The following is a 25053-nucleotide window of genomic DNA, read 5'->3' as shown; positions in this document are numbered from 1 at the left end:
TGTAAGATGGGGCGGCTGCTGTGGAAAACAGTCTGGCAGGTCCTCAAAAATATTAGTACATGACCCAGCAATTTCACTCCTAGGTGTATATACACAGGGGGATTGAAAACATATGTCCACACACACACACAAATGTGTACACAGTGTTCATAGTAACACTATTCGTAATTGTTGAAAATATAGAGCCAAAGTAATGTTCATCTATTGATGAAAGGAGAAACAAAAAATGACGATAGAACATTATTCTGCCATAAAAAGGAATGAAGTACTGATATGTGCTACAACATGGATGAATCTTGAACATGACACCAGTTGAAAGAAGCCAGACACAAAAGGCCACATATTCCATTTTTATGACACAACCAGAATAGGCAAATCTGAAGAACAAACTAGTGATTGCCAGGGAAGAGGAGAATGTGAGAACGACTTCTGATGGGTATGGGATTTCTTTTGGGATGATGAGAATGCTCTGAAATTAGACAGTGGTGATGGTTGCACAGTTATGCAAATACATGAAAAATCACTGAATTATCTAAACACTTTAAAATGGTAAATTTTATGGTATGTGAATTATACCTCCATAAAACTATTTTGTTTATTTATTTAGACTGTGCTGGGTCTTCACTGCTGCCAGAGGGCTTTCTCTAGTTGCAGTGAATGGGCTTCCCGCTGCAGTGGCTTCTCCTGTTGCAGAGCACAAGCTCTGTACACAGGCTTCAGTAGTTACAACTCCCGGGCTCTACAGCATAGGCTATTCAATAGCTGTGGCTGACAGGCTCAGTTGCCCTGCAGCTTGTGGGATCTTCCTAGACCAGGAATTGAACCTGCATCTCCTGCATTGGCAGGCAGATTCTCAACCGCTGGGCAAGCAGGAACCTAAAGCTGTTATTTTAAACCTCCAGCTCTGGGGCTAAAACCAGCGTGGGACACATGACTGGGAACTAGAATCATGGAGCCAGGTACCCTCCTGCAGATAATCTGCCTACTGCATTTTTTCAATTTATTTATTTACTTATGGCTGTGCTGGGTCTTTGGTGCTGCGTGCAGGCTTTCTCTAGTTGCAGTGAGCTGGGCTTCTCTTCTTTGTGGTGTACGGGCTTTTCATTGAAGTGGCTTCTCTTCTTGCAAAGCACAGGATTCACGTGCACAGGCTTCAGTAGTCGCAGTACATGGGCTCAGTAGTTTTGGCTCCCAGGCTCTAGAGCACAGGCTCAGTAGAAGAGGTTCACAGAGTTAGTTGTTCCTCTGCATGTGGCATCTTCCTGGATTCCAGGGATTGAACCCATGTTCCCTGCATGGGCAGGCAGATTCTTATCCACTGAACCACCAGGGAAGTCAAGTCCTCTACTGCATTTTAATAAAGTCAGCATCATTCTCTTTTTTTTCCCCAGGGGAGACCCTTGGCTTACTACATGGTATGCGTGTGTTGGGGATCAAAAAAGGGATCACAAAAGGGTCCCTTTTGTGCAGCAAAAAGGGACCTCAGGACTTTGGGAAGATTCCCAATGAACGAAGAAATGAGCTAATCAGCACATGAATGAATGGATCCCTTCCCCTGGCTCCCATCCCCATGGAAACCCCAGAAAACCAGTTCTTTTTCTCGCCTGTCTCTGGTCTTGGATGCTGGTTCTCAGACTGAAGGTCCATATGAGAGCCCCCGAACCTAAGGACCCACTTCAAGGCACAAGTGACAGGTGTTAACACCCCTGCCCAGGCCTCAGCCTCTGGCCTGGCTCTGTCTGAGTTGCCAATCCTGCTATCTTCCTGCTCCCTGAAGCCCATTCACATACCTCTTCCCCTCCCCAGACTGTGACAAGAATGAAGAACAGAGGAGGTCATAGCTGCCACTTGCTGTCTCCTGGACCCTGAACTTTTCTCGTTAAAAAAAAATGACTAATCACTAAGCCAGCAAATCGCCCCTGAGCCAGCTCTGCATGCGGCCCCTTCCTGGGTGCTGAGGATACAAGCAAGGCAGACACATCCGGTGTGCACACAGCAGGGGCTCAAGGGGCTGCAGGTTATACCACAGGATAGGCGAGCTTCTTGGAGGTGACACCTGAGCTGACTGAGCTTTGTAGTAGGATGAGCAAGAATGCTTCCTGGGGGGTACTGACCACCGTTCACAGCCCCCCATCATTAGGGCCTGTGGCTCCCATAGCCCTATTTCCCCCTCCAGGCACCAATGGCCCTATATTGTCACTGCCCACTTAGCATCTGTCTCCTCCTGTCCCCTTAAGGCCAGATCCATCTCCACATCCTTAGGACTGCCCAGGACAGGGTTGGCAGAGAGCCTCTGCTGAATAAAGACAACAGGTAGAGTGGGGTACTGGCAGGCAGGGACCGTGCTGAGACAGAAGCCTGAAGCCCTCTTGTGTATGTGTGTGTGTGTGGGGTCCTCCTCCCCTTCCTGACCTGGTTTCCCTTTTGTGGTTTCTCCAGCTCCACCCTCTAAGCCCCTCTACCTTGGTCTGCAGTTTCCTGCCCCAGACACTCTAGTCTGCCACATCATGGCACCAACTGTCCATCTCTCCTGCCTCCTGGCCCTGCTGGTGGCAGGCCTGGCTCAAGGCATCAAGGACTCCCTCAGGGGCCAGGTAAGTGTCCCCAACTTTCTCCCCATGTCTGAGGCTCACCCCGGCAGAAACAGGGGTTTGTTCCTATTTCTCAGAGGGAGTAACTGAGACTGAAGGGATGATCCATGTGCTCAGGCCCACACAGGGAGAAAGGCGGGTGAACCAGTTGCTCCCCTAGTCCAGTCCCAGCTCGGGTGGGAGCTGAGGTGTGGTCCCCGCCATGACTCCTCACCTCACCCCCTCCCCACTGCTCTTTTTACACCCCCTGCCCCCGACCCTGCACCACCACCCAGGACCCAGGTCCCCAGCCGCTGGAGCTGAAAGAGGTCTTCAGATTGTTTCAGATGCAGTACAACCGGAGTTATCCAAATCCAGCAGGTATGCCAGGGCACGTGCGTCCCCAGTCCAAACCCCTGCTCTCATCTAACAGACAAGGAAATTCAGGCTCAGGGCGGGGAATGCATTTGGCCAAAGCCACTCAGGAGGACAGTGACGTGGGGCTGAGAGTGTACTCCCTGGTTTCCCAAACAAGCAGGGACGGGATCCTCCTTGGCTACGAACCTGGAGGGAGGTGGTAGCTGTTGGGGGTTTGACTGGTCCGAGAGGATCGTCACGTCCAGAGCCACTTTCCTGTGACTGCAGCAGCAGAAGACTGCTAGTCATCCAGGAGGCACCCAGGGTTACCCATTTTGTGGATTCCCTCTCCCATGCGTTGCCAGCCCTGTTCCTGCCCTCTGGATCTCATCTCCCATGGGGGAGGTCCGTGGGCACCTTTCAGCCTGACTTCCTGTGCCAGGGACTTGTACCCCAACCCTCCCCTGCCATGTTCCAGCCACAGACTTGCGGCCAGAGGTGTGAAGTAGAGACAGAGATGACCTGGCAGGAAGTCGGTCTCTGACCACCCACCTTTCCCTTGTCACTAGCTTTCCGACTTTTCACTTGGCTTCTTCAGGTGGGCAGATACTCTCTACCTGCCTTCAACGAAACTCCAACCGTAGGGGCCCTGGGGAGCCACTTCCTTGGTCCAGGTGTCTGTAGCGGGGTCTGCAAAGACCATAGGAAAGGAGCCAGTGCTTACCTGGGAGAGTGTGGGTGGAAAGCCAAACTGGTGGCCGCTTCCTGTCTCTGAGGGCTTGCGAGCCAGCCTAGGACAACCTCCTTTTGGTTTAGAGTACGCCCGCCGCCTGGACATCTTTGCCCAAAACCTGGCCAAGGCTCAGCGGCTGCAGGAGGAGGACCTGGGCACAGCCGAGTTTGGGGTGACTCAATTCAGTGACCTCACAGGTACTGGACTCCTGGCAATGGGTGGTAGGCGGGGAAGCAGGATCTTCCCCAGCAGATACCAGGCTGACTTGGCTTCTGTTCCCCAGAGGGACTCTCGAGCTGGGGATTTGCCCTGAATCCGAGATCAGGGCAGGAACTCTGTGGAGGCCTGGGCGGTAGCCCAGCTCACAGAGACACCGGGTGCAGGGCTGTGCGCCCCAGCAAGGAACCTGGCCTCCCTCTAGGCCTCAGGGTCCTCATCTTTCTGCCTCCAGGGGCATTACAGGGACTCAAATGGCTCAGGATGTGGATGGCTGGGGTGGGAGGCAGGATGTGGGGGGAGGGGTCAAAACACTGAACTTCATGGCCCCATGTGTCCCCAGAGGAGGAGTTTGTCCAGCTTTATGGAAGCCAGGTGGCTGGAGAGGCCCTCGGTGTGAGCAGAAAAGTGGGGTCTGAAGAGTGGGGGGAATCAGAGCCCCGGACCTGTGACTGGCGGAAAGTTGGCCCCATCTCACTGGTCAGGGACCAGGTATCTGCCTCCACCCCAAGCCCAGCAGCCTGGCCCAGTCCAGCCCCGGGGCGGGGGCGGAGGGGGGGGGTGCGTGGGGGGTGTGGGGAGGCGGGGAGGAGAGGGCCTGCAGTCTTTACCCGCCCCCACCGCCGCCATCCTTTCCCCACTAGCGAAACTGCAACTGTTGCTGGGCCATGGCGGCAGCGGGCAACATCGAGGCCCTATGGGCCATCAAGTTCAGACACTTCGTGGAGGTCTCCGTGCAGCGTATGGCTGGGGGCAGGGGCTGGGGTGAGGACCAAAGGAGGTGGGGGTGCCTGAGGCCTGGGCACACACATTGTCCCTTCTGGCACCAGAGCTGCTTGACTGTGACCGCTGTGGGAACGGCTGCAGGGGTGGCTTCGTCTGGGATGCGTTCCTCACTGTCCTCAACAACAGTGAGTGCCTGGCTGCTCCAGGCAGTCGTGGTGGGGGAAGGATGGGGCGGGTACTGTTCCTGAGCTGAACTGAGCCTCCTCCTGGGCCTTGCTTATCTCCAGGCGGCCTGGCCAGTGAGAAGGACTATCCATTCGATGGGAGTGGCAAAACCCACAGGTGCCTGGCTAAGAAGTACAAGAAGGTGGCCTGGATCCAGGATTTCATAATACTGCAGGCCTGCGAGCAGAGTGCGGGCACAATGGGGACACGGGTGGGCACAGGGGGGAGACGGACAGGGACAGACGGACCAGGACAGACGGGGCTATAGACAGAGACGGAGGCCATCTCTGGGGGCGGGGGCTAGAGGGTGGAAAAGAGGAAGAGATAGATAGAGATGCCCATGAGCCGAGAGCAGGGGATGAAGGAGTGGCAGGGCTAGATGGCACCTTCCACCCCCAGGCATGGCCAGGCACTTGGCCACCGAGGGCCCCATCACCGTGACCATCAATATGACGCTACTGCAGGTGAGATAAGGTAGGGAATGGGGCGGGGGGGGTGGCGGGTGCATATAGGGGAGGTGGCCCGACTCGGCCTCTCTGCCCCTGCAGCAATACCAGAAGGGTGTGATCAAGGCCACACCTACCACCTGTGACCCCACACAAGTGGATCATTCTGTCCTGCTGGTGGGTTTTGGTAAAACCAAGTCGGGGGAGGGGAGGCAGGGGAAGGCGGCCTCGTTCGGATCCTACGCGCGCCCTCGCCGCTCCATGGCATACTGGACCCTGAAGAACTCCTGGGGGCCTCAGTGGGGTGAGGAGGTGAGTGTGATCTACGGGGGCGGACAGGGCAGGACAGACCTCTCCCCGCTGTCTGGTGCTGATGGGCCCTCACTTCTTAGGGCTATTTCCGGCTGCATCGAGGGAGTAACACCTGCGGCATCACCAAGTTCCCGGTCACCGCCAGAGTGGAGAAGCCTAAGAAGCAGCACCAAGTCTCTTGCCCTCCCTGAGGCTGCCTGGCTGCCCTTTGGCTCTCTCCTGCTGTGCCCGTTACCTTCCCCTGCCACCCGCCCCAAGGCTTTTGCCTAGTTCCCCAGTATTCTCGCTGGGGATTGAATAAAGCAAGACAAGACCCGTCTTTGGAGTGGTCACGGCTGGGGTGGGGAAACGGATGGGGAGCGAGTAGATACCGTTCTCCGACATGTCCCTGTCCCTGTGCGGTCAACGGACACATACATCCTCATACACCATGACACTCAAAGAGATGTACGTGTACAACGGGCACACACTTCCACGCGCAGACCCATGTGAGTACCCACTCACAGCCTCCTCCAAAGTCATGGCAACTTTATTGTCAGTGTGGCTAGGGCAGGGCAGGGGCCTCAGTCATGATAGAGGCGCAGGAGGCAGCCACGGAGGGTGCCCATGTAGCGGTCCCAGAGCGCCTGGTGCCTGCAATGGTAACAGTAATGGTGTTGGCTGATGTTGACTGGATCCCCATGACCCTGCTCCACGAGCTCTCAACACCTTCACTCGTTTAATCCTCACGGGATTCCTATAAGCCTTAATGCTGTCACCCCCAGCTTATGTCTGAAGGAACGGAGGCACACAGAGAGAAAGGAACTTGTCAAGATCAGGTCAGTTTCTCAGTGATGGAGCTGAGACTCTGGTCAACAGAGTGACTTCTAACCCCAGGGCCAAAGAACAGGGAACTCAGAGTCTGCAGGAGAGCTGGGCCCCAGCAGGGGGCCAGCAGGATAAGGAAGCCTGAGATCTCTCACCGGAAGCCATCCAGGGAGTGGACCGAAGCGGAATACTGATTCAGGAAGAGCCGCACGTCATTCAATGGCCAGTGGTCGGAGCGGCAGGGTTCCACGAACTGTGGGTCCAAGGTAACATCCAGCACTGGTATAGCCCAGGGACAGGCCAGGATGGGGTCAGAGGGCAGCCGACAGAACAACTCACCTTCTCCACGAGGTCTACAAACAGGTCTCTGACATCCTTATTGTGGGTCAGCTTGGCGGCCACGTTCACCAGCCCCCGGGACAGGTTCTGTCGGGGAGGGAGCCTGGGAGTTCTGCCTTCTGTCCGAGAGAGGCTGGGGGCTGAAACCACATCTATCCACCTCCCTCAATCAAGTAATTCCCCAGCGCTTAAGAGCTGGCTCCCCCCAGGGGCAGGCAGAGGGGACAGCAGCACTGCCTGAAGCCAGCAGCAGAGCTGCTGGGGTGGGGACAGGGCTCTGGAGGCTGCAGAGGCCCCAAGGACAGAGGCTGGACTGGGCCACAGACCTTGAAGTTGGCTTCCATCTCCGAAAAGACACCAAGCTTCCCCCGGAGGGCCGTGCACACCAAGCTGAAGGAAGACAGGGTCAAGGCCCGCACTGCCTGGGCGCCCACTTCAGGCCCCGCCCCACAGACCCCAGGGTCACCTCTTGTGCAGGTCTAGAAGGTCCTTGTCAGCCACAAGCACCTTGAGCTCCTTCAAGTCCTGGAGAAACTCCTTGTCCAAGTCCATGTCCATGTCATCCACCTGGGAGTCTAAGTGAGGCCCACGAAGGGAATTGAGGTGGGAGATTCAAAAATGCCTCCTGTGATAACCTGAGCCCCCCTCCCATTTCATGGCACCCCACAAGACAAAAGAGCACGCTGGGTGTGACGGAGCTGGAGGGACTGGCCCCAAGCCAGAGAGACGCTGTGGGTCCCTTGTCTGCAGACAAGCTGTGTGTGGGGGCGCTGGGCCGTGAGCAGAAGCGGCTGGGCAGGGGCCCTGAAGAAGAAGGGCTGCTGGGAACGGGGGCCTGCACCTGGATCAGTGGGGGCCTCACCGACGGCTCCGAGGGTCCAGTTTTGGATCATGAGCTCAGCACAGAAGGCAAAGTCCCCAAAGCTCAGATACTGCAGTTTTTTCTTCCCTGTCTCAAAGCGATTGTTGGCAAAGAAGACGATGGCTGCATAGTCCCTGCGGGGTAGGGAGAGGAGGGGGTCCATCAGGGCTTGAAATTCCTTCTTAGCAAGCAGTTCCCAGCTACAACATCGGCAGGACCTCTGTGTTCTGGCCTCTCTCTACCCTAACTCACTGTGTGATGGGTTTCAAGTCACGTCTCTCTGGGCCTCCTCCTCTGGGCAAAGAGAAGGTTTCAGCCCGGCTCTCCTAAGGGACACGGTGGGAGACCACAGGGTAACAGCGACCACTTACTGAGTACTTACTAAGTCCCAGGGGCTGTGCCATCATGGGCTTTACCCATGGCACCTCACAACAGTCCAGCTGGTGAATGGCCAGGCTGGGATTCCAACCCAGGCCAGTCTGAACCAAAGTACAACCCAAGAGAGGGATAACCACTGCCCCCCTACAGCATGGAGGTCATGCAGGTTGGGGCAGAAAACAAGGGTCAGCTTCAGGGCATAAGGAAGGAGTGTGCAGGAGGGGGAGGCAGTTGGATCCTCACCTGGCCCCTCTCCTGGCCCCTCACCTGGCCAGCCGGTCGGACAGGAGGAAGTGCTGCTGGATGTTATCCACCAGGGAGCCCCGCATTTCCTCCACCACCTTGAAGACGCGCTTAAAGTTGTCGAACTGCAGGGCAGTTAGAGGAGAAGGACAGGTCAGGTTGCTCACTCAATAAACTGTTGGGTGAGCATCCCTCTGTCACTGACCCACCTATCCAATCACCAGACACGGATGGAGTATTTGCTATTCCTTCAACAAACTATTATCCCCTGCATTGGCAGGTGGATTCTTTACCCATGTGCCACCTGGAAAGCCCCATTAATTATTAATACCTCTTATCAATTCCCCAAATGTTCACCAGCTTCTGCCATCTTGCCTTGGATAAATGTTTACTCACTCTTATCAACAAATTCACCCCTATTTTAGCATCATGCTCTCTAGCTCTTCACTAGTTTGTGCTGAAACTGACCTTCCTGGCTAAGCCCCAGGAACTCAAAAAAGAGCAAATACTAAGCCATCTTGGGGAGCTCACAGGAATCACAGAGGAAAATGCTAAAGGCCCAGTTAGAAGGGTTACTTCTTCCTGGCACCACTGGCAAGGCTTTTGGAGAAGGTGGTATATGACCACCTACCTCAACCCCTGACCCTGCCTTAGATTTCAAGGGGTAGATATGTCCTAAAATAATACCCTGTAAAAATAATACAGGCAGGGGCAGATGAGCAAAAGGAAGCCAGGGGCTGGGGAGTCTAGAGAGGGGCCAGGGACAGGATGATAGGAGAGTCTGAAGGTCAAGGCCAAGGAATGTGGCTGCTATAGGAAAGAATGGGAGCCATTCAAAGTTCGTGAGCAGAAGAAAGCTAAGGTCTGAGAAGTCACTCTGGCTCAAGAGTAGGGGACGGCTTGGAAGGGGCAAAAGGAGGAGAGTGGAAACGAAGGCACTGCCACAGAGGTGTTGGAGTGGGCTGGAGGCGAGGCAGGAACCAAAGGGGCGGGCTGCAGTGCCCACCTGTCTCCGGCAGCTCTTGAGGGTGATGCCTGTTTTGGTGCTGATATCATCCAGGTCTTTCTTGGTGCCCTTAGACAGCTTTTTGCCCAGCACCTCCCGCACGAAGGCCTCGTCAAAGGCATAATACCTGTGGGGAGTTGGGGACGACACTACTGACTTTCCATAAGAAGAGGGGAGAGGAGAGCTGGCAGGACCTGGGTTTGGCCCCTTCTGCTCTCAACTTTCTCCCGGCTTGGGTAAGTCCCGACCGTCCCCGGGCCTCATCGTCAGCCTGCAAAATGGGTACATGGCCAGACTGATTGGCGTCCCCACCACCCGCCAGGTGAGCACCTCTCGATGAGCAGCGCCTGTCGAGAGGGCGGGATCTGGAAAATAAGCTGGTGAAGCAGCTTGGGAGGCGCGTGGAGCAGGCGCTCGAGCATGTGGAAAGTCCGGTAGTGGTCCATGGTGTCGCTCTGCAGCACCGCTGCTGTGGCGCCGGTCTGCTCCAGAATTCCCGAGCGCACCCTCAGGGCCACCGCGTCGCTCACTGGGAAGCGAGGGCTGGCATCAGGCCCCGCCCCGCCGACCCTAGAGGTTCTTCAGGGATTTCAGCCCCGAGCCCCAGGCATTTCATACTCCCAGGCCTCTGCCCACTGCCCTATAGGATGCCTAGTCCTGGCTTGGCCCCCTCTCCCATCCAAAACAACCGCTCCGCCAGACCGGCTCCCCCAGTCGGCCCCCCACAGACCCGAATAACCGTCCAGCCAAAGGCGATACACGTCCTCGTCGATGAGGGTCGTGTTCCCCACGAAGATGTCCAGTTCGCTGGTCATGGCGACGCCCGGACCCGGGCGCTACCGCAGCGCCCCAGCAGGAGCGAGCACTGCCCGGGCCCGGCACGCCGCCGCCGGGCCACTTCCGGGAGCACTGACATTCGTCTCCCGGCACCCGGAGCCAGAGAAGGACCACTTCCGGGACAGAGCTAGTCTGGGCAGGAGCCGCGAGGAAAGAAGCCGAGGCGGAGGCGGTTGGGTAGCCCCTCCTCCCAGCGGGAGGGGGAATCTCGGGTTCCCCGGTTCCCAGCCCAGCCCACGCCACCCTCACGCCGGCCGGGTTTGCAGGAGGGCATCCAGAGCCAAGGCCTCTGGCTAGTTGCCCCTGTCCCAGCAACCTTCACCCTCATATCCTCCTGGTTGTTCTGTGCCCTTTTGCGGGGAGCCCCACTACTTTGACCTGTATCCTGAATGTAGTAGCTCCACAGGGTTCTATGGGGTTCCCTGGTGGCTCAGCGGTAAAGAATCCACCCGCCAACACAGGAGATGCGAGTTCCACCCCTGGATCGGGAAGATCCCCTGGAGAAGGAAATAGCTACCCACTCCAGTATTCTTGCCTGGGCAGTCCCTGGGGTTGTGAAAGAGTAGGACACGACTGAGCGACTAAACAACAGGGCTCTGTCCTGAATCTTTTTTATGCAAAAAAAGTTGTCTGGCTCGTCTTCAAGGGCCCTTGCTGAGGGCCCCTCAGTCCATCCTGCAGATGAACCCCTCTCCTGAATATGGGGTACCTACTCCCATGGTTTTAAGCCAATCGGCCCGCCTCCACCCCTCCAACTAATGACCTCCCTGATACAGCTTAGAGCTCTGTCTGGAAGTCCACATCCAGTCGGCCACCAACCTGTAACTCTTTCCACTCGGTTCCCCACAGCCAGACCTGTTGGTTTCCTGATCTGTTCCCACCCACACCCCACACACACACACCCCCACACACACCCCCACACCCCCATCCCCGTGTTCCTATTTCAAGAACAGCCCCTACATCCACCCTGTTCTCATACCAGAAACCTGGGCTTCTCCCAGACTCTTCTCTCTCCACATTCAAGTCTGCTGATTTGCCTCCTGAATATTTCTAGTATCTGTTTTGTCCTCTCCACCCCCACTGCACTGTCCAAGCCTAGTCCTTCTGCATAGCTCTCTTTGCCCACTGACACATTGTTCTCAGTAATCTTTCTGCCTACATCCCCTCCCTGTGGTCCATCCCACACAGAGCAGCCCAATCAACCTTTTTAAAAAATGTATTTTCAAAAATATTACTCCCCTGCTGAAATCCTTACTCCATCTAAATGCTCCATCTTAATATTTAAAGCCCTTAAGAATTTAGCTCTACATTTGTTGCCTGCCTTTCTCTCTTACCACTTTCTCTAAGAACTGCCTTTCCAAAACAGACACGAAAAACCAGTTTACTCTCGCTGTTCCTAAAGCATGGAGTCTCTTTCAGTCCCCAGACTTTCATCGTGCTATTCTCTCTTCCTCAAATAGCCCTCTCATGACTCGCCAAAGTCCTATACATCTTTCAGGGTCCCTCTGGTAGCACCTCTTTGGGGAAAGCTTCCCAGGTGGCCATAGAACCCGCCTGCCAATGCAGGAGACATGAGATGTGGGTTCCATCCCTAGGTTGGGAGGCTCCCCTGAAGGAGGGCATGGCAACCCACTCCAGTATTCTTGCCTCGAGAATCCCCATGAACAGAAGAGCCTGCCAGGCTACAGTCCATAGAGTCGCAAAGAATGGGACACGTTTGAGGCAACTTAGTGGGTGGGGTCAGTCCCTCAAAATGTGGTCTTCCTCCATTTGCGTCTTCATCGCAGCTTGTCGCCTCTTCCAGATCAAGACCTCTTTAAGGACAGTATAAGGATATGACTCAAGTTTATTTCTGCGTAGCCCTTACACACAATAAAAGTTTACTGAACAAACAAATCCGTTGTATGCCCCTCCCACCGGACAGGAAACGGTCTGTGAGAGGGAGAGTAGGCTGATGATGTGAGCCAGGACGTTTGGACTTTAATTTCCAAGGACTGAAAGCGATGCTCAGTGAGTCGAGACTCTACAGTTAGAGCAAAGCTAGGAAGGATGGAAAGGCGATCCGTCTGGATTTTGTCAGAGGGTGGGCGGAAGAGTTGAGGGTCGACACTGGAATCTTGGTTCTCAGAGGGAGCCGAGAGGCCTGCGCTCGAGCTTGAGGCAGTTTGGAATTGGAAGGTACGAAGCACGTAGTTTGGGGCTGACTGGCACCGAGGTCGGGGACGCGGATACTCAGAGTCAGCGAGCATCAGGGACACCACGGTCCGAAGTGGGCGGGGAAGGGCTTCATTCTGGGAGCCTGGACCCCGCCCTCTTCCGAGGGCGCTAGCCCGGATTGGCTCTTCGTCCTTGATGTCATGGGGCCCCGCCCCGGCGCGCGCCCCGCCGCGTGCCCACCCCCGCGCGGCTGCTGCATCCTACGCTAGCTCCACCACAGCTTGTCCACTGAGCGGTTGCCTGAGCCCCAGCGGCGAGGAGCTCGTCGTGGGGCTCCTGGGCCGCGGCGGCGGGCAGGCGATGCTCCAGAGGCTTAGGCAGCCATGGAGGCCGAGACGGGCGGCCTGGAGGAGCTGACGGATGAAGAGATGGCGGCTCTGGGCAAGGAGGAGCTGGTGCGGCGCCTGCGGCGGGAGGAGGCGGCGCGCCTCGCGGCTCTGGTGCAGCGCGGCCGCCTCATGCAGGAGGTGAATCGGCAGCTACAGGGTCACCTGGGCGAGATCCGCGAGCTCAAGCAGCTCAACCGGCGCCTACAGGCCGAGAACCGCGAGCTGCGCGACCTCTGCTGCTTCCTGGACTCGGAGCGCCAGCGCGGGCGGCGCGCCGCGCGCCAGTGGCAGCTCTTCGGGACCCAAGCATCCCGAGCCGTGCGCGAGGATCTAGGCGGTTGTTGGCAGAAGCTGGCTGAGCTGGAAGGCCGCCAGGAGGAGCTGCTGCGGGAGAACCTGGCGCTCAAGGAGCTCTGTCTGGCGCTGGGCGAAGAGTGGGGTCCCCGAGGCGGCTCCGGCGGCTCGGGGGGCTCTGGCGCTGGGCCGACACCCGAGCTGGCCTTGCCCCCCTGCGGTCCTCGTGACCTGGGCGATGGAAGCTCCAGTACCGGCAGCGTGGGCAGCCCCGATCAGTTGCCCCTGGCCTGCTCCCCAGATGACTGAGGGCACAGCTTCCCGCCGACGCCCACCCGGATTGCTCCTCAAGCGGCGAGACTGCGGTGGACCTGGGGACCCGACGCCGCCCCGGCTGCGCACGAAGGGCCGATGGAATGGACTTAGAAACCCTAACACTGAGGAAGGCCCCTGACTCTCGCTGGCGGGGCAGTAGGGGGACTGGAGGCTGGAGTGGAGGGACTTACTGGGGGCTGGGTGGAGGCTAATAAACTGAGGCGGAAGCAGAGCCCATGGCCCGGGCGCGTCTGTTTGGAACTCGCCGGCGTTGGGACGAGGGCGGGTACCATTGGGGGGTACCATTCCCATCTGGAGGGACTGTAGAACTAAGGTGGCTGACTCCCCCATTACCTCAGTCCTGGGGCGGGGTGTGGGACAGTGGTGAGCCATTGGCTCCCCCCATCAGGCCCCAGGACAGGCCGTGATCCGGCCCCAGAAGTGGCTCCAGCTCCCTTCCCGGCTCCTTCCTGTCCAAGACAATGGGGCAGGAAGCAGGTGCGGGGGGCCTAAAACCCACTCAGCCGCCTCCCGAGAGGCTGGAAGGGGCCTAACAGCGCCCTCCGGTGGCACACGCCGGAGCACTGTGGGTCCCCCACCGGGAGGAGGATAATCCTCTTGGCTTGGCACCTCACAGCACTTCTCTTCCTCTTCTCAGTCCTGGAGATGAGGCAGAACAGATGTAGCCTCATTTGTCAGATAAGAAAATCGAGGTCCAGAAATATCAGTTTGTCCAAGGTCAGGTAGTGAGTTGGTGGAGCTGAAATGGGAGCCTGAGGCTTCTGGTTCCAAATGGTCTCCCTTTAGCCTCTGGGTCCAATGAGAGCAGGCTACAGCTTCAAGCCTTTTATTCCATTTTGGCAGGTTTGTATAAAAATACTCTCTTTAGGAAAATAAATAGCAGCTGCCCACGCTGTGGAGGCTTGTAGCTAAAGTCTTCTCAGAGCTGGGGGCTGCAGGTCAGCTCTGGCACTCTCCTGAGCCGTTCCTTTTAGGAGGCGCTGGCAGAGTGTCCTGGTTCAATAACCTGGTGCTGCTGGCAGTGGGGCTGGGTGAGTTAGTGTTCTAGGCTGGTAGAGTATCATCTTCTGTCAGGAGTAGGGTTGGGTGGATCACAGGAAGAGGTGATGAAGACCATAGGGGTGATCTGCAGGGGATTAGGGCTCCAGAGGACCTCTGAGAATCTACAAAGTCCCTTGGGAGCTGCCTGGAATTTTCTCCAACAAATGGGAACTATTTTGTCTCTGATTTAGTGCAAATTGTGCTAGAGAGGCCAGCTCTGGAGAACCAATGGGCAGCTTTGGCTCTACTAGGAAGCAAAATATGCTCAGTCTTGTCTGGAGGGATGGAGAAGAATCTGCTGGGGTTGGACATGGGATATGATCCAGGCCAGCTGGATCAAATGAGCAGGGAAATACTGGTTAGGGTGGCACCCACAGGGAGCGGGAGCCGGAGCCGGAGTGCCTCATAAGGCCAGGAGGGTTGGGGAGCCCAGGGGATCAGAAGAGGGGTCCCCACTGCTGCTGCTACTCTTGCGATGGGCTGAGGCACAGGGCTCTGGCGTACTGGGGTATGTGAAGACCAGACTAGGGGTGAAAGGAGTCAGGGAGGGTGTGGTCATGAGCGTGGGAGTGTGCAATGCTTCGGGTTCAAGTACAGGCCCTGGGGAAAGGGAGATACATGGCACAGGGCGGGAGGGGCCTGGCGGGCTGCTGGTGCCGCTGGCACCACCTGTGCCGCTGGTTTCGCTCTCCTTGGCCCCTTCTGGGATTTTGCAGATGGGGCGGTGGGCTTCGAGCACCAGCTCCAGGCGCTCCTTCTGTTTCTGCAGCTCCTCAATCTCTCGCTGCAGTCCAGATTTCTCATCCTCCAGTTTGTCGGTCTCCTGTGGACGATAAGGAAAGGAGTAAAGAAGAAGAGGGCTGAATGTCGCAGAGCCTCCCGCAGTGGTAGTGATTGGCAGGTTGGGGCGTGGGGGAGGGGAGGTTGGGGGGAGTAGAGAGTCTCCATCAAGTCTGGACTACAACTCCCATGAGCCCAGGGGAGAAAAGAGGCACGATTCCCATCAGGCTAGGGGGCACCTTCGAAGGATATTGTCCGGCCTGCTTCAGCTCTGCTGTGTTCAGAGCGAGACAAGCTGCAACTAATTTTTAACCACTTTTTCCTCGTCTCAGTGCCGCTCCAAAAGGGAGCTGGGGGGAGGGGATGTATCTAATGGCGCCTCTTGCGGCCCTTGGGAACTGGGGACCCTCTGAGGTTGGGTGGGCCTGGACCAGGGTACCCTCTGCACTCGCTGGTGCTCACCGCCTGCAGGAAGTCGGTCAATTCTTTCCTCCGGTTCCTGCACTTGGCCGCGGCTAGCTTGTTCCTCTCCCGCCTCACTCGACGGCGTTCCTCCTCCTCGGGGCTGATCTGGGGGAAGGAGGGTTACAGAGCAGTGAGGTGGACTCTGTGCTGCCGGCCCAGTGGTAGAACCCTGGCGGAGGGCATGGCAGCGCAGGGACGCCCTCAGATTGCTCTTTGGGGACCTCCCCAACCTGACCGGTTCCGTATTTAGTAAGCTTGGATTAGTCAAATTTCCTCCTCGCTCCCAGCTTTTGCTTCCTATGATTCCTCTGGGAATGTCCTCCCTATAAATGTCCCACTATAAATCCTAAGCCTCCTCTCCCAGGACTCAACTGAGATCCCTCAGGCCACCACGACCCTTCCTGGAAGTCTTCTTTCATTCCACAGCTATAAGTGGCCGTTGCAGCCACTCTTTTTCAAAGGAACCTCATTCTTTTCAGTCACTTGATAACCAAACCTCCTCTTCCCCAGAGGCTGTAAGCACTAAGAGGGGGTAATGAGAGCGTCTATGTAGTTGTTTATTGGGAACCTACTGTGTGCCAGCTAAGTGCTTTACATGGATCCTTAACCCAGCTTCTCTTGTAAGGAGCCAAAGGCCAGGGAAGATGAATAACTTGTTTGTGGTCCAGAGCAGAAATTAAAATCCATGCACTCTGGGGCTTCCCTGGTGGTCCAGTGGTTAAGAATCTGCTTTGCAATGCCAGGGACACTGGTTTGATCCCTGGTCCAGGAAGATCCCACATGCTGGAGAGCAACTAAGCCTGTGTACCACAACTACTGAGCCAGCGCTCTAGGGCCCATGCTTTGCAACAAGAGAAGCCAACACAGTGAGAAACCTGTACACCACAAGGAAGAGTGGCCCCTGCTTGCTGCAGCTAGAGAAAGCTTGGCAGCAACGAAGACCCACCAAAGCCAAAAAATAAATAAATCTTTTAAAGAATCGATGCACTCTATTTAACACTGAGAAAAGGGCCAGCTGATGGACACCACCTCTTCCGAAAAGGAGCCCATTCATAGCCCATCTAGGAGTACTCAGGATCAAAGAGACATGGCTGAAGGAAGTCCAGGAGCTTGCCTCTGGGGCTTACACCGTGGTCTCCTTCCATCTGGTCACAAAAGCCAGCCATTCTTTTTCTGCAAAAGCCAGCCCTGACTAATCGCACATCTTTCTCAGGATTCTAACTGTCCTTTCCATCCTCTACCTTGCTGTCAGAGCAAACTCATTAAGGGGCAGCCCTCACCCACTACAGTCTCAGATACTGAAATGCCCCAGGGAGAGGAAAGAGGAACCAGTCCCTTAAAGACCCTCTTAATCATTTATTTGGGCAAGGACTTTATTACTAGCAGTGAGCAGCCAAAAACCCTGGTTTGGAAGGCAAGTGTTCCCAGCTCTTTCAACGTCAAGCCTTCTCTTACCTCCTGGTGAGACACTGTGGCTTGGTGGGTACGATCTGACTTTAGAATTGGACAGTCCTGTCTCATTACTCACTCCTTGTGTGACCTTGGGCAAGTGACTATCTCTCTGTGCCTTCATCTCCTTAGCTGTAAAACGGGGGAAACCCAGAGTTCATTCCCAAGAGGGTTTTTGTGAGGATTAAATGAGTTAGAGAAATTGAGACTCAGAGTAGCTGAAGGAAACCCTTTCTATTCTCTTCTCAGCAATACAGACAGCATAAGCCCACCCTCTCTGTACCTGTCATCAGGTGGAGCCCCTCTACTGCCCACACAGCTTTCCACATATACACCTTACATGTTCTCACCTCTACCTCCATTCCTGCTCCTGCCATCCCCTCTACCTGGAATGTATTTTCCATCATCTTTCTCCCTATGCAAATCCTACCCATCCTTCTAGGCTAATATGCCTCCACCTCCAAGAAGCCTTCCCTGATCCAGAAGTGACAGCACGGCCCTCTGGGTCTCCCCAGGGGCTCTCATCACTTTCTGTCTTGGCCAATAGTAACCAGTGGACCTACTCTCCCCATGCCCCTTCTCAGCCTGTGTTCTGCTTCTGGACAAGAGTTTATTTTCTGCGCCTCAGCACCCCTGTGGACTCAAGAACCTTCATGAGCTCCTCTGCTTCTTACCTGTTCACAGGGCCGGCGACGCACCCCTGGAGTTGGGCCCAGGGCCCGTATGACTCCTGGCCGGGGCTGCGGGGGACTGTACGGGGGATAGGCCAGAGGCCTGGGGTAGCTGCTGGGTCCCAGGAAGTGAGGTTGAACCATCCACTGAAGCTCCTGGTTGCCACTCACAGTGTTGATGCTTGGCACGAGGTGGAACTTCTGAGGGATAAGACATGGAAGGCCAGGGATAAGGTCTGTGAGGACTGAGGGGCTTCCAATAATAAAGTGTGAATTCCAGGTGCTATCCCAGCCACTTTAAAAATACTGATTCCTTATAATTTGCACAACAGTATCTTCATTTTAAAGGCTTCCCCGGTGGCTCAGAGATAAAGAATCTGCCTGCATTTCTGATGCCAATGCAGGAGATGCAGGTTTGATCCCTGGGTCAGGAAGATATCACTTGGTGGAGAAAAAGGCAACCCACTCCAGTATTCTTGCCTGGAGAATCCCATGGACAGGGGAGCCTGGTGGGCTGCAGTCCATGGGGTTGCAAAGAGTTGGACACGACTTAGTGACTAAACAACAACAAATCTTCATTTTCAGACAGGAAAACAGTTGTCCTTAGACAGACAGTCAATAAGTGGGAAGTGAGGTTTGGGTACAGGTCATCAGGGTCTTACCAACTCCTGCACCCTGTCTGAGTCCCATCTGCACAAAGAAGATAATGACAGCCCTAGGAAGATTCCCTGGGGAAGGAAATGGCAACCTGCTCCAGCATTCTTGCCTGGGAAATCCCATGAACAGAGCAGCCTGGCGGGCTACAGTCCATGGGGTTGCAAAAAGTCAGACACAACTGAGCGACTAAGCACAACTTCAGGGGTGACTAGGAGAATCAGGTAAGAGAGTGTATGTGCGACAGAGCCTGGCAAGTGGCAGGTACCCAACATACAGGGGCCATGGTAGACAAGAGCCATTGCTCTGGGTTCAAGCTAGCCCAGTTCTGATCTTAGCTCAGCCATTTACTGGCTGTCAGGGTAAATTATTTATCCTCAATATGCCTCAATTTCCTTGTTTTTAATATTGTCATAGGTGAGGATCATTTCCCTGATGCCAAGAAGTACCCTTCAGTAGCTCTGAGGTCACAGTTTAATTGACAAAGTAAAAAATTTTTTAAAAAAATAGTGGCACAAAATAACAGGTTTTAAAATCCATGGGGTCTTAGATTCTGTGAGACAAGGTAAAAAATGAGGTGGAAAGTGCCCAGCACAATGCAAGACTGCACAATATGCGCTGCCTCGATTCTTTCAGCCAGAAATGTGAGGAATGGGTTGAGATAGGGACTCAGTGTTCCGGAGGAGAAGTGAGTTCAAGCCCTGGGGCTGGGCCCTGGGTGTGGGCCCCCAGCCGTCCGGGAAAGCTCCCTCAAGCCCAGGCAAGTCTAGACAGCAGTGTCCCCGGCTCAGCGCTGCGGGCGCAGTGGCCCAATGACCCTAGTTCCCAGCCTACGTACCGCCGGCGGCATCTCCCGCTCCCGACGTTGTCAGGGCCCGGGCCGCTCCGGGCCAGGAAGGGAGGGGCGCCCGGGGTGAGTCACCCACCGTGACTCGGCCGCCGTGACTCGGCGGAACGGACGCCGCTCCTTCCCTCCCCTAGAGACACGTGCTCATCGCCCCTCGACAGGAAATGGGCACCTGCAGCCTCCCAGGTCCCCCCAACCGGCAGCGGGCGCCGTTCAGTGTCGAGAGTCAGGGGAGCGGGAGTTGCCGGTTGCAAGACCCCGTGCACGTCCTGGCATCTCGCGGTCTCCACGCGCCCCAACCCGTAAAGGGGTCAAGAGCCAGTCTCCTGGATCCCACCAGGTCCACTGCGGCTGGACGGGGATGAGGACTTGGCGATGGGGTGGAGAGGGACAAACAGGCAGGCACACGGATGACCACAGACTGCCCAAGATTCCCAGTCTGTCCGGGCAAGCCGGCTTGGGGAGCCAGTGCGTGGGGACCTCTCGGCCGCGGCTTAGACTCCGGACCTCGGAAATGTCGTCCGAGATAGATCGGGACCCTCTCTGATCCGGTCAGGGCTGGGACTAATCCCGGACCAAGGGGGTCCTCTTCCGAAGCAGATGGGACAAAGAAATTAACGGTGAACAGGAGGAAGGAGAGGAGGTAACAGAGACGGAGGGACAGAGAGACAACGGACAGAGGGGAAGGGGGACGCGCGCTTGGGCCGATGCTCGCAGAGATGTGTTCCTCCCGCCGCGCGTGCTCTGCTGGGCTGTGGGGCAGAAAGTGCCTTTGGACAGCGGAGAGTGGGCAGGATCCGCTGCCACCGCTCCGATACCTGGTCCCTCCCCCAGTTCCCGGTCCCAGTCCCCGAGTGTGCCGGAGCGGCCCGCGCTCTCCTCGGCGCTGTCCACCTGTGGACTCCAGGTGTCGGGTTCCTCTCACCTGCTGGCCTGTGGCCGGGGGCTGAGTCGGGCCGCCGTACGCACCGCCGGCGCCGGAGCTCGGTCCGGGTTCCCCGTAGTCTCGGAACATGCCCTGGGTTGGCGGCTCTGTGGGGTCCGCGTCGGCGGCTTCGGTTCTGACTCACTCGCTCCTCGCGGAGTCTTTTCTTTTTATGAATGAAAAGTCCTCGGGCTGAACCACTTCTACTCGGGGGGTGGGCGGGGGAGGGCGGGCGTTTCGCCGCGGCTCTGGTCACCTCCAGGCTCCACCTCTCCAGACGCGCCGCCTTTTATCAATCCGCCCTGAACTTTTCTGTCGCCTCCCACAGTCCAGTAGCCGACTGACTCTCGGTGGGGAAAAGGGGCGGATCTGGCGGCTCCTAGGGACAGCCGCGGGCCCGCCCCCTCTGACGTAGCTGCCCAAACATGGTGCGATTTCCTCGCCGCGCCCAGGTGGAGCTAAGGATTCCCCCGCGGTCCTACGCACCTGCGAGCTGCCGGGCTCCCCGCCCCGCCCCGCCCCGCCTCGTCCGCCTAGCCCCGCCCAGCCCCCAAGAGCCGACTTAGCCTTCGCCACCCTCGCCACCGCGGTCCCCCCGCAGCCCACTGTTTGGTCTAGCCTAGTGTTTGCATGCGTAAAATGGGACAAAATATTCACAGAGCGACCTTGCCACGCGTGGGAAGTTGGAATGAAGAATATGAAAGAAGTCTGGAAACTGTACGTCGGATTATAAACGTGATTGATGTTACTAGTATTACCATCATCTGGCTGCTTATTCATGCCCCGAACCATGCTACTGCCATCCAAGTCGTGACATGAGTCCCCTTCACTGGCGCTGTTTTAAGGTTCAGGTATACGAAAAAGTGAACAAATGACAAACCAGAGTTACAAAAATGGTGTGTATTTTAAATAATTACAAGGATATATTAATAGTTTGAACTACCCACAAATACAATGCAATACAATTGCCTTACTCGCAGGATAATTTCAGGAGCTGTAGCAAGTTTTAATTCAGAGCCCCTACCAGTAGTGAGAGCCTGTCAGCTGAGCCTATTGGACACAGTTCTGTGTTCTGATAAACCCCATCTTCCTTAAATACTGTAACTGCTCTCCCAGGACTGTGTTGTCATCAGCCTTGTTTGGAGATTATGTCAAAGGTCTGTGTGAATGTGAGGCCAGGACCAAGCGTCAACAACCGAAAACCAACAACTCTGGGAGGCAGATGCCTTTATCAGCCTCATTTTGCAGATGGGGAAACTGAGGCCTGAACAGAGTAAGGAGCTGCCGGAGTCACACAACTACAGACAGACAGAGCTGGGCAGTCCTGCTTTCCACTGGTACCTCCTTTTGATTGGCTCCAATTTTGTCCTCACATAAGGGAGATTTCAGGAAGATGGGGTCCTGGACTGCCTTCCTCAGGGACAGAGGCCGCGGTTGGTGGATGTATTCAGGACTTAGAACCAAGAGGCCAGCTTGGCCCTGGGCTTCCAGTTCCAGAGCTACCATTTTCTGTCTCTGTTACCCTGGGCAAGTCACCTTCCTTCTGAGTCCCGTTCCCAGTGGGAATAATTGAGCCTCCTGCTGACCTCATGGGGCGGCTGTGGGATTAAATGAGATCACAAATGTGAAAGTGCTTTGTAAGCTATAAAGTGAGGCGCACTCAGAAGGTGGTTACCAGTCTGCTGCCTCTCCCTTTTCCTTATTCTACTCAGTGCTTCTCATTGTCTAAAAAGAAAAGAAACCACCAGCAGTTTACCAGAATGAGAAATACATGGGTGTGTATGTGTATGTGTGTGAGTGTGCATGCACACGTATGTGCACACATGTGTACGTAAGAAGGAGAGGCAGTATGAATCATGGAAAAGAACATACGTGCTGGAATCATACGCCTGGGTTCTGAGTTCAAATTCTGCTTAGGCTGCTCGCCAGCTGTATGACCTTGGTGAGGCACACAATCTCTCAGAGCCTCATCTGTGAACTGAGGACATCTGATAACTACAAAATGATAAACATCTCAGGGTTGTTGGAGAATAGATATCAAATCATGTCCCATGCTGAGTACAGCATATAGTAAGAATTTGACAAATAGCAACAAAAAATGCATGTTAAGAAAAAGCCCCATGGGTGGACGCTTTGGGGGTTCTGATCACATGCTAACGTACTTGTGCGCACACACACACACTGATATCTGAAATCTTTGGCTGAGCCCGAGCAGGACAGGTCAGACTGACAGAAGCAGACAGGTGGTGGCACAGGTCAGCCTTGACTGCATTTGTCTGCCGGCTCCAGAAACACAGCCTGGGGCCGTGACTGAGCAGGAGCTCAGGCTCAAGTGTGTGTGTGTGTGTGTGTGTGTGTGTATGATTACATGGCTCTGAAAGTCCCTTCCTGCTCTAACCGTCGGTGGAGCCACAAGGAGCTCTTTTCAGAGGCTGCACATTCCAAGCTTCTCAGTCACTAACTCCTGCCTCGTGGCTGCAGTAACGTTCCTGGCCCTTGACCTCACTAGCTCCCACCCAGTGAGGCCTGATGAGAATCCCAGGGGGCCACAGCGGTTTCAGGAGTCTGGGGGCTGGGAGGTCTGAGAGGCTGGAGCCTTGTCCTTTGGCAGCTGTGTGAGCCTGGCTCGGTCAATGTCCCTCTCTGGGCTCCAGACAGTCCCCACCTCCTGGGGCTGCAGTGAGGCAAAAGGAGGTAGTGGATGAGGCTGTTCCGCACCCAGTAGGTTCTGTCAGTGTCCCCAGGGCACTGAGGTGATGTTTATATTTTCCAGTTTCCATTCACTTCTTACATTGAAGTTTACTTTTTTAAATTGAGGTGAAATTCACATAACATACAATTATCCATTTTAAAGCATACACTTGAGTGGGATTTTGTGCCTGCACAAGATTGCGTAACCACCACTTCAATTTAGTTTCAAAACTTTTTAAATCGTTCCAGATTTAAAACACTCCACGTCCATTAAGTGCTAGTGCTCAGTCGTGTCTGACTCTTTGCGACCCCATGAACTGTAGTCCATCAGCCTCCTCTGTCCATGGGATTTCCCAGGCAAGAATATTGGAGTGGGTTGCCACTTCCTCCTCCAGGGGATCTTCCTGACCCAGGGATCAAGCCCACATCTCCTGCGTCTACCTGCATGTCTACCTGTGTTGGGAGGTGGATTCTTCCCTGCTAAACCACCTAGGAAGCTCATTGAGTAATGGCTCCCAGTTCCCTGGTAACCATGCTCTCATCCCCTGGTAACCACTAATCTGCTGTCTATCGCTACAGATTTGCCTGATCTGGACACTTCATATAAATGAAATTATACAGTTTGTGACCTTTTGTGTCTGGTTTCTTTTACTTAGCATAATGTTTTCCAGGCTTGTCAATATTATAGGCTATATCAGCACTCCATTCCTTTTTATGGCTGAGTAATAGTCTATTGCATGGCTATACCACCATTTATTTATTCATCAGTTGGTGGAATTGGGTTGTTTCTACTTTCTGGTTATTATGAATAATGCTTCTATGGACATTTGTGCACAAACTTTCGTGTGGACATATATTTCCATTTATCTCAGGAATATACCTAACAGTGGAATTTCTGGGTCACATGGTAACTGTATGGATCACAACAAACTGTGGAAAATTCTTAAAGGGATGGAAATACCAGACCACCTTACTTGTCTCCTGAGAAACCTGTATGTGGGTCAAGAAGCTACAGTTAGAAACTTACATGGAACAACTGACTGGTTCAAAATTGGGAAAGGAGTATGACCAGGCTGCATATTGTCACCCTTTTATTTAACTTACATGCAGAGTACATCATGGAAAATGCCGGACCGGATAAAGCACAGGCTGGAATCTAGATTGCCAGGAGAAATATCAATAAACTCAGATATGCAGATGATACCACTCTAACGGCAGAAAGTGAAGAGGAGTTGAAGAGCCTCTTGATGAGGGTGAAAGAGGAGAGTGAAAAAGCTGACTTAAAACTCAACATTCAAAAACTAAGACCATGGCATCCGGGTCCATTACTTCCTGGTGAATAGAAGGGGAAAAAGTAGAAGCTTGACAGATTTTATTTTCTTGGGCTCCAAAATCGCTGCAGATGGTGACTGTAGCCATGAAATTAAAAGATATTTGCTCCTTGGAAGGAAAGCTATGACAAACCTAGACAACGTATTAAAAAGCAGACATCGCTTTGCCGAAAAGGTGCATATGGTCAAAGCTATGGTTTTTCCAGTAGTCATTATGGATATGAGAGTTGGACATAAAGAAGTCCGAGCACTGAAGAACTGGTGCTTTCTAATTCTGGTGTTGGAGAAGACTCTTGAGAGTCCCTTGGGAAGCAAGGGGATCACACCTGTCAATCCTAAAAGAAATCAACCCTGAATATTCATTGGAAGGACTGATGCTGAAGATGAAGCTCCAGTACTTTGGCCACCTGATGCGAAGAGCTGACTCATTGGAAAAGACCCTGATGCTGGGAAAGATTGAAGGCAGGAGGAGAAGGGGACGACAGAGGATGAGATGGTTAGATAGCATCACCAACTCAATGGATATGAATTTGAGCAAACTCCAGGAGATAGTGAAGGACAGGGAAACCTGGCATGCTGCAGTCCATGGGGTTTCAAAGAGTCAGACACAACTTAGCAGCTAAACGACAATGATGGTAATTTTCTGGGTAATCTTGTGAGGAACTGTCTCACTGTTTGACAAAGTGCTCGTACCGTTTTACATTCTTACCAGCAGTGCCTGAGGGTTCTAATTTTTCTACATTCTTGCCAATATATTATTTTCTGTATGTAAAATACATCCTAGAGGGTGTGAAGTGGTGGTATCTCATCGTGTCTTGATTTTCATTTCCTTAATAGCCACTCGTGTTCCTTAATGACCAGTGAACATCTTTTCATATGCTTCTTGGCCATTTGTATATATTTTTTGGACAAATGTCTACTTAGATCTTTTGCTATTTTTAATTTCCTTTTTTCTTTTTGTTGTTG

At 54.5% G+C, this 25053-nt stretch overlaps 4 protein-coding genes and 1 long non-coding RNA gene across 7 annotated transcripts; 2 read left to right on the top strand and 3 right to left on the bottom strand.

The window, feature by feature from the left end:
- Window positions 1-334: 334 nt before the first annotated feature.
- On the bottom strand, window positions 335-3839 carry LOC147341864 (uncharacterized). The gene is made up of 2 exons (XR_015157938.1): window positions 3480-3839; window positions 335-1291 (listed from the first exon to the last, which is right to left on the bottom strand). It is a non-coding gene; the product is annotated as an uncharacterized LOC147341864 (long non-coding RNA).
- Window positions 2490-5904, top strand: CTSW (cathepsin W). The gene is made up of 10 exons (XM_086384817.1): window positions 2490-2594; window positions 2867-2951; window positions 3744-3857; window positions 4220-4368; window positions 4521-4617; window positions 4707-4787; window positions 4890-5015; window positions 5227-5291; window positions 5376-5585; window positions 5666-5904. Exons 1-10 carry the CDS (start codon window positions 2508-2510, stop codon window positions 5774-5776), a joined length of 1125 nt encoding a protein of 374 aa, XP_086240943.1. The 5' UTR covers window positions 2490-2507; the 3' UTR covers window positions 5777-5904.
- Window positions 5905-6098: 194 nt separating this feature from the next.
- On the bottom strand, window positions 6099-10111 carry FIBP (FGF1 intracellular binding protein). 2 transcript variants are annotated; one of them, XM_086384818.1, is made up of 10 exons: window positions 9951-10111; window positions 9551-9749; window positions 9221-9347; window positions 8239-8339; window positions 7573-7727; window positions 7198-7306; window positions 7058-7121; window positions 6732-6818; window positions 6548-6645; window positions 6099-6218 (listed from the first exon to the last, which is right to left on the bottom strand). In XM_086384818.1, exons 1-10 carry the CDS (start codon window positions 10033-10035, stop codon window positions 6149-6151), a joined length of 1095 nt encoding a protein of 364 aa, XP_086240944.1. In that variant the 5' UTR covers window positions 10036-10111; the 3' UTR covers window positions 6099-6148. The 2 variants fall into 2 exon arrangements, with proteins under 2 accessions (XP_086240944.1, XP_086240945.1); XM_086384819.1 differs by having other exon boundaries at window positions 7594-7727.
- Window positions 10112-12597: 2486 nt separating this feature from the next.
- CCDC85B (coiled-coil domain containing 85B) lies at window positions 12598-13444 on the top strand. Its single transcript, XM_086384823.1, has one exon. It carries the CDS (start codon window positions 12598-12600, stop codon window positions 13204-13206), a length of 609 nt encoding a protein of 202 aa, XP_086240949.1. The 3' UTR covers window positions 13207-13444.
- A 599-nt stretch (window positions 13445-14043) lies between these two features.
- Window positions 14044-20811, bottom strand: FOSL1 (FOS like 1, AP-1 transcription factor subunit). Of its 2 annotated transcripts, none has more exons than XM_086384821.1 (4): window positions 20066-20811; window positions 17643-17840; window positions 15517-15624; window positions 14044-15097 (listed from the first exon to the last, which is right to left on the bottom strand). In XM_086384821.1, the coding sequence occupies exons 1-4, from the start codon at window positions 20153-20155 to the stop codon at window positions 14678-14680; spliced, it is 816 nt and encodes a 271-aa protein (XP_086240947.1). In that variant the 5' UTR covers window positions 20156-20811; the 3' UTR covers window positions 14044-14677. The 2 variants fall into 2 exon arrangements, with proteins under 2 accessions (XP_086240947.1, XP_086240948.1); XM_086384822.1 differs by lacking the exon at window positions 20066-20811 and adding an exon at window positions 16975-17100 and having other exon boundaries at window positions 17643-17780.
- Between the last annotated feature and the right edge of the window lie 4242 nt (window positions 20812-25053).

Source organism: Bos grunniens, chromosome 29 (genome assembly GCF_055505025.1).
Source record: "Bos grunniens cultivar Pamir isolate PY7600 chromosome 29, Bosgru_T2T1.0, whole genome shotgun sequence".
In the NCBI taxonomy this organism is placed as follows: Eukaryota; Metazoa; Chordata; class Mammalia; order Artiodactyla; family Bovidae; genus Bos; species Bos grunniens.
The sequence above is the reverse complement of the archived record's forward strand: the minus strand, read 5'-3'. Positions and strand labels throughout refer to the sequence as shown.

Coding starts and splice junctions, on each gene's coding strand:
- CTSW (XM_086384817.1), top strand. CDS start 2,508: ATGGCACCAACTGTCCATCTCTCCTGCCTCCTGGCCCTGCTGGTGGCA. Junction 4,369..4,520: donor TCTCACTGGTCAGGGACCAG/GTATCTGCCTCC, acceptor TTTCCCCACTAG/CGAAACTGCAACTGTTGCTG. Junction 5,586..5,665: donor GGCCTCAGTGGGGTGAGGAG/GTGAGTGTGATC, acceptor CTCACTTCTTAG/GGCTATTTCCGGCTGCATCG.
- FIBP (XM_086384818.1), bottom strand. CDS start 10,035: ATGACCAGCGAACTGGACATCTTCGTGGGGAACACGACCCTCATCGAC. Junction 9,348..9,550: donor CAGGCGCTGCTCATCGAGAG/GTGCTCACCTGG, acceptor AACTCCCCACAG/GTATTATGCCTTTGACGAGG. Junction 7,122..7,197: donor CTTCTAGACCTGCACAAGAG/GTGACCCTGGGG, acceptor GTCTTCCTTCAG/CTTGGTGTGCACGGCCCTCC.
- FOSL1 (XM_086384821.1), bottom strand. CDS start 20,155: ATGTTCCGAGACTACGGGGAACCCGGACCGAGCTCCGGCGCCGGCGGT. Junction 17,841..20,065: donor CCCCGGCCACAGGCCAGCAG/GTGAGAGGAACC, acceptor CTTATCCCTCAG/AAGTTCCACCTCGTGCCAAG. Junction 15,098..15,516: donor TGACCGACTTCCTGCAGGCG/GTGAGCACCAGC, acceptor TATCGTCCACAG/GAGACCGACAAACTGGAGGA.
- CCDC85B (XM_086384823.1), top strand. CDS start 12,598: ATGGAGGCCGAGACGGGCGGCCTGGAGGAGCTGACGGATGAAGAGATG.